The sequence below is a fragment of the Argopecten irradians genome, chromosome 13 (assembly GCF_041381155.1).
Source record: "Argopecten irradians isolate NY chromosome 13, Ai_NY, whole genome shotgun sequence".
In the NCBI taxonomy this organism is placed as follows: Eukaryota; Metazoa; Mollusca; class Bivalvia; order Pectinida; family Pectinidae; genus Argopecten; species Argopecten irradians.
Window position 1 is genome coordinate 32,724,044 of NC_091146.1, and position 15,547 is coordinate 32,739,590.

Here is a 15,547-nt window from a genome sequence, read left to right on the forward strand (position 1 = left end):
AGACGCTTAATGTATGTTATTCGATTGTTTCCTACTCTCCTATACCGTGTTTATATTGAAACTTTAAAAGTTTAAACTGTAGTCATCAGCTGGAAGTCGTCATCATCTTTGTTAGAAACCTAAACAATCAACGTCGTCTGTCACATTTTGTGGTTACGCTTCAAACTAAGGTCATCAAAGCGTTTGTTTCAAAGCGCCAGGAACACTAAGCGTTTTGGTAACGTCGACGATAACGTTATCTAAAAATAACCGTGCAATATACTTTTTCTATAAACTACTTTCGGAAAAATCGTGCAATATAGTTTTTTATCGGTGATCACGTGGCGTGTTTTTGACCAATGAGAAGTGACAAAAAATCCAGAAAAATAATAAAAGGAATTATACAGGGGTCTGTTATATAATATAAGGAATTATACAGGGTTCTGTTGTATAACATCAGGAATTATACAGGGTTATGTTGTATAACATCAGGAATTATACAGGGTTCTGTTCTATAACATTAGGAATTATACAGGGTTATGTTGTATAACATCAGGAATTACAGGGTTATGTTGTATAACATCAGGAATTACAGGGTTATGTTGTATAACATAAGGAATTATACAGAGTTATGTTGTATAACATCAGGAATTGTACAGGTTATGTTGTATAACATCAGGAATTACAGGGTTATGTTGTATAACATCAGGAATTATACAGAGTTATGTTGTATAATATCAGGAATTGTACAGGGTTATGTTGTATAACATCAGGAATTATACAGGGTTATGTTGTATAACATTAGGAATTATACAGGGTTCTGTTATATAATATAAGGAATTATACAGGGTTCTGTTGTATAACATTAGGAATTACAGGGTTATGTTGTATAACATTAGGAATTATACAGGGTTCTGTTGTATAACATTAGGAATTACAGGGTGTTGTTATATAGCTTTATGAATTATACAGGGTTATGTTGTATAACATCAGGAATAATAATGGGTTTTACTATATGAAATCAGGACTTATGTAGGGTTTTACTATATATGAAATCAGGACTTATACAGGGTTTAACTATATGAAATCAGGACTTATACAGGGTTTTACTATATGAAATCAGGACTTATACAGGGTTTAACTATATGAAATCAGGACTTATACAGGGTTTAACTATATGAAATCAGGACTTATACAGGGTTTTACAATATGAAATCAGGACTTATACAGGGTTTAACTATATGAAATCAGGACTTATACAGGGTTTAACTATATGAAATCAGGACTTATACAGGGTTTTACTATATGAAATCAGGACTTATACAGAGTTTTACTATATGAAATCAGGACTTATACAGAGTTTTACTATATGAAATCAGGACTTATACAGGGTTCTATTGTATAATATCAGGTCTTATGGAGGGATTTTATTGCTTAAAATCAGGAATTATACAGGTTTTTGTAATATAGCATCAGAATTTATACACGGTTCTGTTATAAAATAGCAGTAATTTTACAAGGTTCTTTGGAATTAAACAGGGTTCTGTATACCTCGAGATCTAGTGCTTTAGCTTTCACACTAAATGCCAACGAGTATTACAGCATAGTAGATTTTTCTGTCTGTGGATTTAAGAGACAAATAAAATATTAACTGTCATTTTTTCTATTTCTAATACTAGTATTTTGAAATTTCTAATAATCGTCATTATTATCTTTACAGGTCGGCCGACTCCCGACGATACAGTCGCGTCGTCACACTAGAGGATATATCTTCCCTGATATCTGGGGCGACGTCGTCGTTCTTCATCAATGCTTTAGCACCATTATATCTAATCCCTTTTCTTGTCTACTGTTTATTGAACTGTGTATGAACGACAACTGGTATAACTTACATAATTAGCATCCCCTAAACGCGAGAGGGGAATTCACGCAAATCACGCGATGTCCAAAAATGCCGAGAAAATCTGTCTACTTATAATATTAGTGGAAATTCAAAATGGCATCATATATCCATGTATAGTCACCCTAGTGAATAATATACTATACCTCTCGAATAGAGACCTTTTCTTTGGCTCGATCAGGAGCTAGTTGTTCAAAAGGTGATTAGGCTAATCACAATTTAACGACAATTTTAAAATCACGATAAAATAATTTCTGATAATACAAATGTTGCAAAATTTTGTAAGAATCTTAAGAACTCCATTCTTTATTTACTTGATGAGTTTAGTGAAAATAGAATTGCAAATTTTGCAGTAAATGAGAAATGAAAATTTCACTAATCATGTGATTAAGCTAATCATGCTTTGAACAACTGGGCCCAGTTGATTACGAGCATCAGATTAACAAATTAGGGGTCCCGAATTCGATCGTTAGAAGAGGCAATAATTCATTTCAGATAGGTCTCACTGTATAGGGACTAATCCGGATACAGGTACCAGTCGAAGCGAGATCAGACAGGACCCAAGGTTATTCTATCGCACATTTTATATACTTAGCGTTGTGTAATATTACCAAAGCTCAAAAATGCGTGTGGCAAAATTTGTAAATGTTGATGTATGAGAGTTCATTTTGGCAACGAGGATCATCATTCGCATTCGGTAGTTTGTATATATCATGTCTGATCAATTTAGAATTAATGTATAACTAGTCAAATTAGGGACGTTTTGAAGTCAAAGTACTTGTGTTTATTATATGTGTTTTGATTTTCGATTATGTATCCTTAATGACTAATGCATCGGCCACGAGGGGTTCGACTTGGTGGCGCTCTATGGCCATCGTTCTTCTTGTGTAATTAATATGGACATCAGAACCAACATACCTAATATAAAATTATGGACCTTTGATTCGGTCCATATGGTGCTAGCAACATACCTAATATAAAAATATGGACGTTTGATTCGGTCCATATGGTGCTATACCAACCTGATAGAATGTGAAATAATGACCTCAGACATTTATAAAAATGGTATTAGTAACACATAGTTATGATACCGTGTTTCTGTATGTTACATATCTATAATTCAGTCAACGAATGAAATTACAAATGGTGAATGCTGTGTTCTGGTGAAACAGGGGTGGTACCGTCGTGAAGTCGGTCATTTGTAAAGAAACGTTTTAGTAGGATAATAAATGAGAGAAAATGAGTTGTACCACGAAATGTGTTTCTGAGGGCGTGTATTAGCATATTGTCTCTTGTCCAATTCTCATTGTCTTTAACAGCTGACAATAAAATATTATTAAATGAAATGAAAATTGCGTTTTTTTTATCAAATTATCAAAAAGACGAATGGTGTAGTGTGCCTTTCCATGTTACGATACATGATATAGACATCAAACACTTTTAAAATGCATATACACTGTACTAGACTAGGCAGAACTATGTAAACTGAACCTAGCTCCAATGTCCCCATGGCCAAAAATACACACGAGCACCTTCAACAGACATGTTAGAAAGATCGGTGCCATAGGGCACGCGCCCCAGGGAAATATATTTATTCATGATGTTTTTTATTACTCCGAGGGAAAGGACTATGTATCGTTTGGACCCTTTTTGGCCCTCAAATCCATTGATTAAACTAAGTATAAAGAAACAAAACATTTGAAATATTTAGTACATCCCTGATTTAATTTCAATAAAGGTTTTCTAGTTGTAAGTTGTCATAGTAACAATCCGAAATATGCATAAATAAAAAAATGAACATCATTTTTTTGCTATTTTTAACAATAAAGCGCAATTTTGAACAAACTTAACATTTATTCAGAATATGAAGGTACCTCAGCTACATCTTTATTATAAATATAAGTTTTTCAAGGATGTGCTCTATGATTTCTATATGAAAAACCTAGCAAAAACAAATACCAAAATTGACAAAATTTCCGCATTTTCATAAGTTTTGTATATTGAGGATGGTTACTATAGCAACTACAGCTGCAATGATACAGAACAATCATACCTATTCTATCAAAGATATATTCAATATTTGATACCCAACAATTCAATCACTGAATAACAGGTTTGTAAATTTAATGAATTTGAAAAGCGGCCAACCATACACAGTCCTTTGATATTTCATTTACACCGAGAAAACAATGATGTTTTATTTCTCGGTCATGTGATATGTTTCACCAATTAAATTTGTGCTTAACAGTTATACTGGAAATAGTTCCGAACCAATTCCTTCGCTGTGTCGTTATAGACTTTTGTATAACGGTATGGACTTTTGTATAACGATATGGACTTTTGTATAACAGTATGGACTTTTGTGTAACAGTATGGACTTTTGTATAACGATATGGACTTTTGTATAACAGTATGGACTTTTGTATAACAGTATGGACTTTTGTATAACAGTATGGACTTTTGTATAACGATATGGACTTTTGTATAACAGTATGGACTTTTGTATAACGATATGGACTTTTGTATAACGATATGGACTTTTGTATAACGATATGGACTTTTGTATAACAGTATGGACTTTTGTATAACAGTATGGACTTTTGTATAACGATATGGACTTTTGTATAACGATATGGACTTTTGTATAACAGTATGGACTTTTGTATAACGATATGGACTTTTGTATAACGATATGGACTTTTGTATAACAGTATGGACTTTTGTATAACAGTATGGACTTTTGTATAACGGTATGGACTTTTGTATAACGATATGGACTTTTGTATAACGATATGGACTTTTGTATAACGATATGGACTTTTGTATAGCGATGTGGATTTTGTATAACAGTATGGACTTTTGTATAACGATATGGACTTTTGTATAACAGTATGGACTTTTGTATAATAGTATGGACTATTGTATAACAGTATGGACTTTTGTATAACGATATGGACTTTTGTATAACGATATGGACTTTTGTATAACAGTATGGACTTTTGTATAGCGATATGGACTTTTATATAACAGTATGGACTTTTGTATAACGATATGGACTTTTGTATAGCGATATAATTAATTTTTCTTTGTTTTCATACTTAATCCGACTTTCCGATTGCCGATATTTTTTTTTTGCATACCTCTATGAAAAAACGCGTCACCTACAAAATCTACGGAACTACTTTCGTCGGACATCCCATGTCGGTAAACATCAAAGGGATATGGATCCCTTTGATCTTCAACACGGAGCTTCTGTTTATAAAATAAAAAAAAAAGAAACACTGGTTTAAAATTGTTTCAATTGAAGCAAAATTGTATCTTTTTTAAATAAGGTAATAAAATAGTATTTGCTAAAAAAAACTTTGAATAAAGAAATAAAAGTTTCTATACCAGTAGCGTCGTCTGCTAGGGCTTCTGTTTAGCTACTGTGCAAGCAGATTTGAGGCTCTCAAAATGGTAAGCTTTAACTTAGGAAAAGCTAAAGAAATTCTACAATTAGAAGAAAATGTTACGGAAGTAGAGGATTTAGAAATGAACAGTGAAGAGTTGAACAACATTTTAATGACTTTGTTCGATATTCCGAATGGAATATCAACATCTGTTTCACCAGAAGAGGCCAGAGCCGAAATGGCCGAAGCCATGAATGTGCCCGAGGTTGAAAATTTTGTACGATCAGAAAATCAACATGTTCCCACACCACAACAGGGGTTTAAAGAATATTCTGAAGAAAATCTGAAAGCACTGGAAGAATCGAGACAATCCAAATCTACCAAAAATAATACGAAATGGGGGATGAAACTGTTCCAAGGTACGTTAAGATAAAATAATCTGTCATATTTGTCCAGTTTACCTGACTGCGGTGCAATCGATTAATGCGCGCAGAGATGCAAAGAAATAGTTTCGCTATTAAAATCAGTTAAAATGGTTATGCGTGTTTTTCTTCTTAAACATAATGTCATTTAAAATTAATTATAAGCATTGATATCATTATTTTTTAATTTCATCGGGGTATGAAAAAAAAGTTTTGAAATATTTTTTTTTATACCCCGATGAAATTAAAAAAATAATGATATCGATGCTTAAATGGACTTTTGTATAACGATATGGACTTTTGTATAACAGTATGGACTTTTGTATAACAGTATGGACTTTTGTATAACGATATGGACTTTTGTATAACAGTATGGACTTTTGTATAACGATATGGACTTTTGTATAACAGTATGGACTTTTGTATAACAGTATGGACTTTTGTATAACAGTATGGACTTTTGTATAACGATATGGACTTTTGTATAACAGTATGGACTTTTGTATAACAGTATGGACTTTTGTATAACAGTATGGACTTTTGTATAACGATATGGACTTTTGTATAACATTATGGACTTTTGTATAACGATATGGACTTTTGTGTAACAGTATGATCTTTTGTATAACAGTATGGACTTTTGTATAACGATATGGACTTTTGTTATAACAATATGGACTTTTGTATAACAGTATGGACTTTTGTATAACGATATGGACTTTTGTATAACAGTATGATCTTTTGTATAACAGTATGGACTTTTGTATAACGATATGGACTTTTGTATAACGATATGGACTTTTGTGTAACAGTATGGACTTTTGTATAACAGTATGGATTTTGGTATAACGATATGGACTTTTGTATAACGATATGGACTTTTGTATAACGATATTGACTTTTGTATAACAGTATGTACTTTTGTATAACAGTATGGAATTTTGTATAGCGATATGGACTTTTGTATAACAGTATGGACTTTTGTATAACAGTATGGATTTTGGTATAACGATATGGACTTTTGTATAACAGTATGGACTTTTGTATAACAGTATGGAATTTTGTATAGCGATATGGACTTTTGTGTAACAGTGTGGACTTTTGTATAACAGTATGGACTTTTGTATAACGATATGGACTTTTGTATAACAGTATGGACTTTTGTATAACAGTATGGAATTTTGTATAGCGATATGGACTTTTGTATAACATTATGGACTTTTGTGTAACAGTATGGACTTTTGTATAACGATATGGACTTTTGTATAACGATATGGACTTTTGTGTAACAGTGTGGACTTTTGTATAACGATATGGACTTGTGTATAACGATATGGACTTTTGTATAACGATATGGACTTGTGTACTACAGTATGGACTTTTGTATAACAGTATGATATTTTGTATAACAGTATGGACTTTTGTATAACGATATGGACTTTTGTATAACAGTATGGACTTTTGTATAACAGTATGGAATTTTTGTATAGCGATATGGACTTTTGTGTAACAGTGTGGACTTTTGTATAACGATATGGACTTTTGTGTAGCAGTTCGGACTTTTGTATAGCGATATAATTCAATTTTGCTTGTTACAGGCATTTTCATTGGCTTAAAAATTTACTTTATCAGCCCATAAAGGAAAAAATGGCGTCACCGTTTGTAATGTTGCTTCTGATTGGCTGAGATGAATGCGTAATGATTTCATAGACAAAAGAGTCCCAAAATGAATTTTGAATATTGAAGAGATTATCTTTAGTAAATTGAATTATAAGGATTAATTTGAATATATCTTTTATGTTATGGAGATATAACACAAAAATCTGAGTGTACTCTCATCATAAACCGCTTCAAGTTAATCCTTAAATGGACTTGTGTATAACGATATGGACTTTTGTATAACGATATGGACTTGTGTATAACACTATGGACTTTTGTGTAACAGTATGAACTTTTGTGTAACAGTGTGGACTTTTGTGTAACCGTGTGGACTTTTGTATAACAGTATGGACTTTTGTATAACGATATGGACTTTTGTGTAACAGTGTGGACTTTTGTGTAACAGTATGGACTTTTGTATAACGATATGGACTTTTGTGTAACAGTATGGACTTTTGTGTAACGGTATGGACTTTTTGTGTAACAGTATGGATTTTGATATAACGATATGGACTTTTGTGTATAAGTATGGACTTTTGTGTAACGAAATGGACTTTTGTGTAACAGTGTGGACTTTTGTGTAACAGTATGGACTTTTGTATAACGATTGGACTTTTGTGTAACAGTATGGACTTTTGTGTAACAGTGTGGACTTTTTTATAACAGTATGGACTTTTGTATAACAGTATCGACTTTTGTATTTACAGTATAGACTTTTGTATAACAGTATGGAATTCTGTGTAACGATACAGACGATAATATAGCAGTAAAGATCATCATTTTTTATGCTTCTACGCTGGTGTACTAATTCCCCGCCCAAACAAAAGTCAAGAATATCTTTTCTTCCATACTTCACAGGGATATCCCGTGGTTGTTAGGGAAAAGATAACTCTTTCTCTCACCCCTACAGGGACATACACAGTTTTACTGGTGTGAGATTTTTCTATCTCACCCTATGGTAAAGACAAGCTACACGAGATATTTGCACGTGCTCAACAATGGTTTGACGTCATGACAACAGTATCATGACGTCGCGGTAATAGTATTATAAAGTCATGACAACAATGAAATGACGTCACAAAGACGGCGAAGACGGCGACTCATTGAGGTCACGTCATCCTCGCTTTCATAAAAGGCACGTTTATTAGAGACACAAAAGGGTGCACGGGGTAAGAGAAAAAGAATCATTCACCCTCTTTGGGATGAGACAGGATATCTCAATCCCTCGGGATAAGATTCTAAAGCTGTCAAACACTCGGCATAAGCCTAGTGTTTTGACGAACTTATGAATCTTAACCCTCGGGTTGGAGATTTCTGTCTCCACTCCAAACGGTGGGAAATCATTCGATTAGTCTTACACTCGGGGGGTATAAGACAGCTCACCAAGCGCTAGGACACCATTACAAAATTACATTTACGTCCATCAATGTACATGCGCGTTGTAACCATGGCGTGCGTTGTAACGAATACAGCTGGAATCAAACAAGAATTTCGTGTTTCTTTGGGAGTAGAGTAATAGGGAAGGAAAAAGAATCTTAATGGGATCACTCGAGTGAATAGCATATTGGCTCTGTCAAACCTCGCTAGCCTCGGGTTGACCAGCCAAATTCTTTCACTCGGGTTTGAGATATCCCTGTCCACTTGACAGACTCATGTAAGATTCTATTAATCTTTACTAGCTGGGGTGGAAGGGAGATTTTATGTTACATTTCGGGAAGTGAAAATGTTATTAAAAGATCCCAAACGTTGTATAAGCAGGAAATACATAAACGGTATCCGTGCTAAACACATCAGAAATGTATCTGCCTGTAATGGCTATATAGAATCAATGATCACTGGTTTAAAAGGGACAAATGTTGTGTGGACAAATGTTGTGTGGGAGTGTATTCAAAAGTTGTGTTCAAACCAGTTCTAATGACCATTTTTAAACTTAGTTTGAGACCTTCCCGCGAATGTCTACTGCGATCAGTATGTGCTATATACATGTACAAATGTAGTTTACTCATCGCCATTGTAATTCATTTACCAATTGTACAATATCATTTCCCCTTATTTTTACATTACAGATGAAATATATGTAAAACGTCACGATTTTGTCTTACATTTATATACATGTATTTGTACGTTTTTTTATTTGTTCTATTTAAACAATTCCTTGCAAATTGAATATTCTATCAAAGGTGGATATAACTGAAAAGTGGGGACAAAATCATAGTGGAATGTGTACATGTATATATATATCAAATCAGATCAAGAAAATACTTACCCATCAATCTGCATCCATCATTTCTGCCTTTTGGAACACTGTATCCATCCGCAACGCAAATTATGCCACCGCACATCATTTACCGACCGCGGCCGCAATGTTCCCAAGAAAGGAAACGTTATTGTGACGTAACAAAGATTCACGCTCAATTTCGCGCTAGCTTTATAGATGGCGGATTAAGCACGCCATAGACGTTGCTCGCTGTGCTTGACAGTTGGTTTTATCAAGTAGAGGACAACACGACGAATGTATTGGATTAAAAGGCTGCAAATATCTAATAATTTAAAAGAATGCAATACGACATGAAAAGTGGAGTTACGCCATGAAGTACGTGGACTAGACGCCAATCTTCAATGTGATTAGAAGGTTTCCCGTACGATACGGTGGTGAAGATTGTTAATCTGTGATTCTGGAATTCATTAAAAATCAACTAAAAAACTGGTGATTAATTAATTATGTAATAAAAACAAATATTTCACGGGTTACTCAGTGCTCTAGTTCATAATATTTTGTTGATTACCATCACCGAGGGTAAATATTATGAACTAGAGCACAGTAACCCATGAAATATTTGTATAATATTATATTTCCACATATATAGATTTGTGTAAGCAAATTGTGTAATAAATATATATATTTCTCTTTCAGATGCCTAAGAAAACTAAAACTAATGCCAGGGGACCCGGATTTAATTATGACCGGGCTAATTTACAACAGTTTAAATTTCATATTACATATGTACCTACCGTTCTTATATTGCGGACTCTATCTATGAATGATTATTCTAGAGAATATTAAAAACTGTTTAATTAATCAATTAATGAATTATATAATTGAATGAATAGTTAAGTCATATTTTCAAACTTTTCATTTTATTCACTAAGTTTTGTATTAATCAGCCTGGCTTCAGTAATTTAGCTTTAATTAAAGGTAGGTTTCGCCCAATGAAATATATAAAGACTACGAAATTGAAATTTATCCTGTACATGGATATAATTTTCAGATCATTTTTAATGCAAACAGCGAACAATATGGGTGGCCAGTTGCCTAGCTTGACTAGGAAAAATACTCCTCTAAAAATAACTAGTACAAACAACACACCAAACCTGAACCAGAGGAATGTTGACTTTTTTCCTGTATAGAACACTATCAAAACATTAACACAAACATCAAATACACACCTGACCAGAGGGATGTTGACTTTCCTGTATATAACTAATACAACAAACATAACACACCCAGGAACCAGAGGGATGTTGACTTTCCTGTATATATACCTATTACAAAACAACACACACCTGATCCCAGAGTGGCAAGTTGACTATATTATCCTATCATTAACACACCTGAACCAGAGGAATGTTGGCTCTTTCCCTGTATATAACTTTCACAAACATAACACACCTTCCCTGTAATATTACACTATCAACCAGAGGAAATGTTGACTTTCCTCTGTATATAAGCTATCACAAACATAAACACACCTGAACACCAGAGGAAATTTGACTATTCACATCTATTATACACCTGAACCAGAGGGATGTTGACTTTCCTGTATTAAACTATACACAAACATAAACACCACCTGACCAGAGGAACTGTAGTTGATTACCTTATAAAATATAATGTTGACTTTCCTGTATATACTATCACAAAAACATAACACACCTGAACCAGAGGGAATGTTGACTTTCCTGTATATAACTATCACAAACATTAACACCTGAACCAGTAGGAAATGTTGACTTTACTGTGAATATAAACTGTTTACAAACATGTTGCACACTGAAACCATGAGATAAAGTTTGACTTACCTGTAAAAACTATCACAAACATATAACACACCTGGACCAGATGTTAGGGATGTTGGACTTGAGCTTTCCTGTATATAAGTTATCACAAACATAACACAAGCAACACCTGGACCAGAGGATGTTGACTTTCCTGTATATAAACTATCACAAAATACTAACACACCTGAACCAGAGGATGTATGAATTCTGTAATATTGCAGGACAATCACAAAATATTACACACTGGACCACACAAACTCTTAACCAAAACAAACCACCTGAACCAGAGATGTTGGACTCAAAATTACTGTATAAGTAATTCTATAACAACATAACACACCTGAACCATAGGAAATGATCTTGACTTAATGATAGACTTCTCACTTGTTACTCTCTCTTCATAACATTTCACATCAATCTATCACAAAACAAAACACACCTGAAACCAGAGGGATGTTGACTTTGCCCTGTAATATATAACTATTCCAAACATAACACACCTGAACCAGATTAGGACATGTTGACTTTCCTGTATATAATCTATTAAACAGATAACACAACTGGACCAGAGGAAATGTTGACCATTCCTGTATAAACTATCACAAACATAACACACACTGGACCAGGAGGGCATGTTGACTTTTCCTGATATAACTATCACAAAACAAACACACCTGGAACCAGAGGGAATGTTTGAACCTATTACCTGTATATATCACAAATAAAACACACCTGAACTTTAACTGTATATACCTTAAACGATAACACACCCGCTTGAACCAGAGGGAAGTTGACTTTCCTTATAGTAAGTATATATTTTATTTACACACATGGAACCCAGAGAAATGTTGACTTTCATGTATATAACTATTACAAACATACACTAACCTGGGATGTTGACTTTCCTGTATATAAACTATTTACAAACATTAACACACCTGGACCAGAGGGATGTTGACTTTCTACTATATAAACTATCACAAACAAAACACTACCTGAACCAGAGGGATGTTGAACTTTCCTGTATAGTATAACTATGGGACCAGAGGGATGTCTGTCACAAGTATCATTAACACACACTGGGACCAGAGGGATGCTTGACTTTCCTGATACAACTATCACAAACATAACAACACCTGACTACCAGAGGATGTTACACTTTCCTCTATTATAATGGTCATATAAAACTATCTACAAACATAATGGAACTTTCCTGTATATAACTGTAAACATTAGAGAATGTTTGACTTTCCTGTAAATATCACAAATTATAAAATAAACACCTGAACCCAGAGAAATCTGTTGACTTTCCTGTATATAACTATCACAAACATTAACGCAACTCTAATTATGATGTTGACTTTCCTGTAATATAACTATCACACAACAATACCACAGCCTCCTGGGACGCAGAGTGATGTATGCCTATTCCTGTAATATAACTATTAGCAAACAAACACACCTGAAAGCCAGAAGAATTTTTTTTTTTTTTTTGCAAACATTCATTGAATTTGTTTCAGCATTTTTGGAGATATACACATGGCCCCGGGGCCTGTATCGCTCACTTTGTACTGGTTTAGTAATGCCATAATAGAAGTTCTACAAATACAGGTTCATACACCTGGGGCCTATGTTCAGAAGTTTCTCCTGTATATTAACTATCTCTCTAATTCACATCTTCATCTCTATCTGCGTTGGTAAGGGTGACAGGATGGGGTCATTTGGCCCCATTTAACCCTCCTATTTACAGATTCTCACAGCAATCAAATATCAGAGTCTCTTGTCCCTGGTCCCCCAACATCAATGCCCTTACTCCCCCTTCTTCCTCCATTCTGCTCCCCCATTTCTTTGAAGTCTTTAATTTTACAAATCTGAAAACAGAAAAGCCAACATAATAACCCAATAAGCTATATAGATAACCAGAAATATTTGGCACAATCTTTATGCAAAAACAACTACTTTTTACACTTGATTAAGATCTGAAATATAAAGTTTTTGTCTAACCAATCGAGTCCCCGTAGTGGATAAGTCATTTTTTTTTTCCTTCACCTAACAGCGGCCCAGAATTTGAGATCCCCCTTGCAAGGGATGTGAAAATGGTCAGAGTTGTGATCCCAGAGGGTCACCTACAGCATCAAATAAAATCTATATGTAGTATGTAAGATCATTTGGCTTGTATCAATTCTTGTCTGTTTCAATGTATGTCAATAACAGTCACGGTGAATAATTTGATTGACTTGATAAAACAATCCAATTTTCCTTTAAGTTTCATAGAGTATAACAACACTTATGCATTATGGTCTAAGTGAACTTATATTAAACAGTTGAAAATGTTTTTTGAAATATTAGGCCAATTTTATTTCTCGTTCCACAGCCCCATGGAGGTGCCCAATAATATGTCACAATCTTGGTTTAGGAGCTGATGCCATAGACAGGTTTTGTTTGCAAACTCTCATGTGAATTTAGTTTTCAGCGCAGTTTTTGGAGAAGTAGACAAGCTGAGAGGCCCAAGATGTGAACCCTGTAATCGAGCTGTCACCTAGGTAGTATGTAACAAGGTCCAAAAATATTGTTACTAACATTCACAGGTTTCAAATGCTTCTAATCTGAAGGATATATGACATAATTATCTCTAATTCCGTCTGATTGGGTCTCCATCCCCTCCTGCCCCCAGGGGTATTAAGACGCAAATAATAAATACAAATTTCAGTATGCCCGCTTTCCGCCCAAGGGATCCTGTCTTTTGTGGCCAAATTTAGTTACAATCCATGCAGAACTCTATGGAAAAGTAGGTTTGTATGTTTTTATAGGATTTACCACTAATTCCCCCGAGGCGTTTGTAAAAAATTGAAAGGTTCTAATCCGCGAAATTAATTGCTCTCACTCAGTTTGTGTATGCCCCCATTATATTTCTGCCTTGGGTAAAGAGCTAAAAATGAGGGGCCCGTATACGGACAAGAACACGTTAGGTTGGCCTAGTTCCGAATTCTCCCCTCCCTGTGCCCAATCCATTAAGCCCAGATAGTGCGTGTGGCCCAAAATTTGGTTACGCACGATCTCTAACATTGCAGAACACTCAATAAGGATTCAATGTGTAGTTGCATATAACACAGGATTTTGGTCTCTCAGAGAAGCTCACCAATTGGTCCTTAATATTGAGTCCCTGAATAATCTCTCTCTTAAAATGTTTACGCAACTGAAATGTAATCTTTCATTTAAATACCAATTGAAATATTATGTATCATATATTTTAACTTATTGCTGAAACTTTAAAAGTCCCCTTTCGTACCATTTTAACCCAGGATTGGTTATAAAATTTAATATTTAAATGGTATCTGGCGATTAAGCATTAACCCTTAAGTTTATAATTTGGTTTGACCATCAGGATGCAGCCAAGGGCAGAACTCTCAAGGACTGCAAGTTGTTTTCCCAGTGAACTTTATGTCAAAATAGAGCATTTGTCTGTTACTCTTCAAGGCTGTTGTCCTGGCCTATTGGGCCGCCTCCAGACCTACAAGACAAAATAGTGATTTTATAGGATGTGCTTCAATTTCCCTGACCCCTCGAGGGAGTTAGAGCTGCTAATTTATACAAATTCTGTTCCCCCTTTCCTCTGTAATGGATTTTTTGATGGACCAAATTTGGTCACAATTCATGCACTAGCTCTAGGACAAGTAGTGATTTATCAGGACTTAACCACCTCTATTTCACCCCCTATTGGGCCCTGCCCCCTCCAACTGCCCCGCGGGTTCAGTGTCAAGCCAAAAATAGTTGTTAATAATTCATAATACAGTTCCTAGGTTTCCGATCCCCTTTGCTCAGGGATCTTTTTGTCTTTCTGGCTAAAATTGTGGTATACAATCCATACCGACCTTCCTCTATGAAATAGTATTGATTTAAAAGGAGAAAGGTTGATGGACGGAGCGACGATACGGACGGACGAAGGTAGACGGAACGTGTACGCCGTTGCCGCTGGATTGATTAAGCTCTCACCGGTCCTCCGGGGCCAGATGAAGTTAAAAATGCATAAGTTGGGTATACAGTAATCAAGGATTGACGAACAGGTACGACGACGGGAAAAAAAGGCAATATACAATAGGTTTTCTTTGAGAACTCTTGTCTCAGGGTGACCTAAAAAC

At 34.7% G+C, this 15,547-nt stretch overlaps 1 protein-coding gene across 1 annotated transcript in view; it reads left to right on the plus strand.

The window, feature by feature from the left end:
- Positions 1-3,469, plus strand: part of LOC138305960 (uncharacterized) — a 35,965-nt gene extending 32,496 nt beyond the window's left edge. The window contains exon 16 of the mRNA XM_069246265.1: positions 1,700-3,469. Within this exon, the coding sequence (XP_069102366.1) occupies positions 1,700-1,850 (151 nt within the window). The 3' untranslated portion in view covers positions 1,851-3,469. The remainder of the gene's footprint in view (positions 1-1,699) is intronic.
- The last annotated feature ends 12,078 nt before the right edge of the window (positions 3,470-15,547 follow it).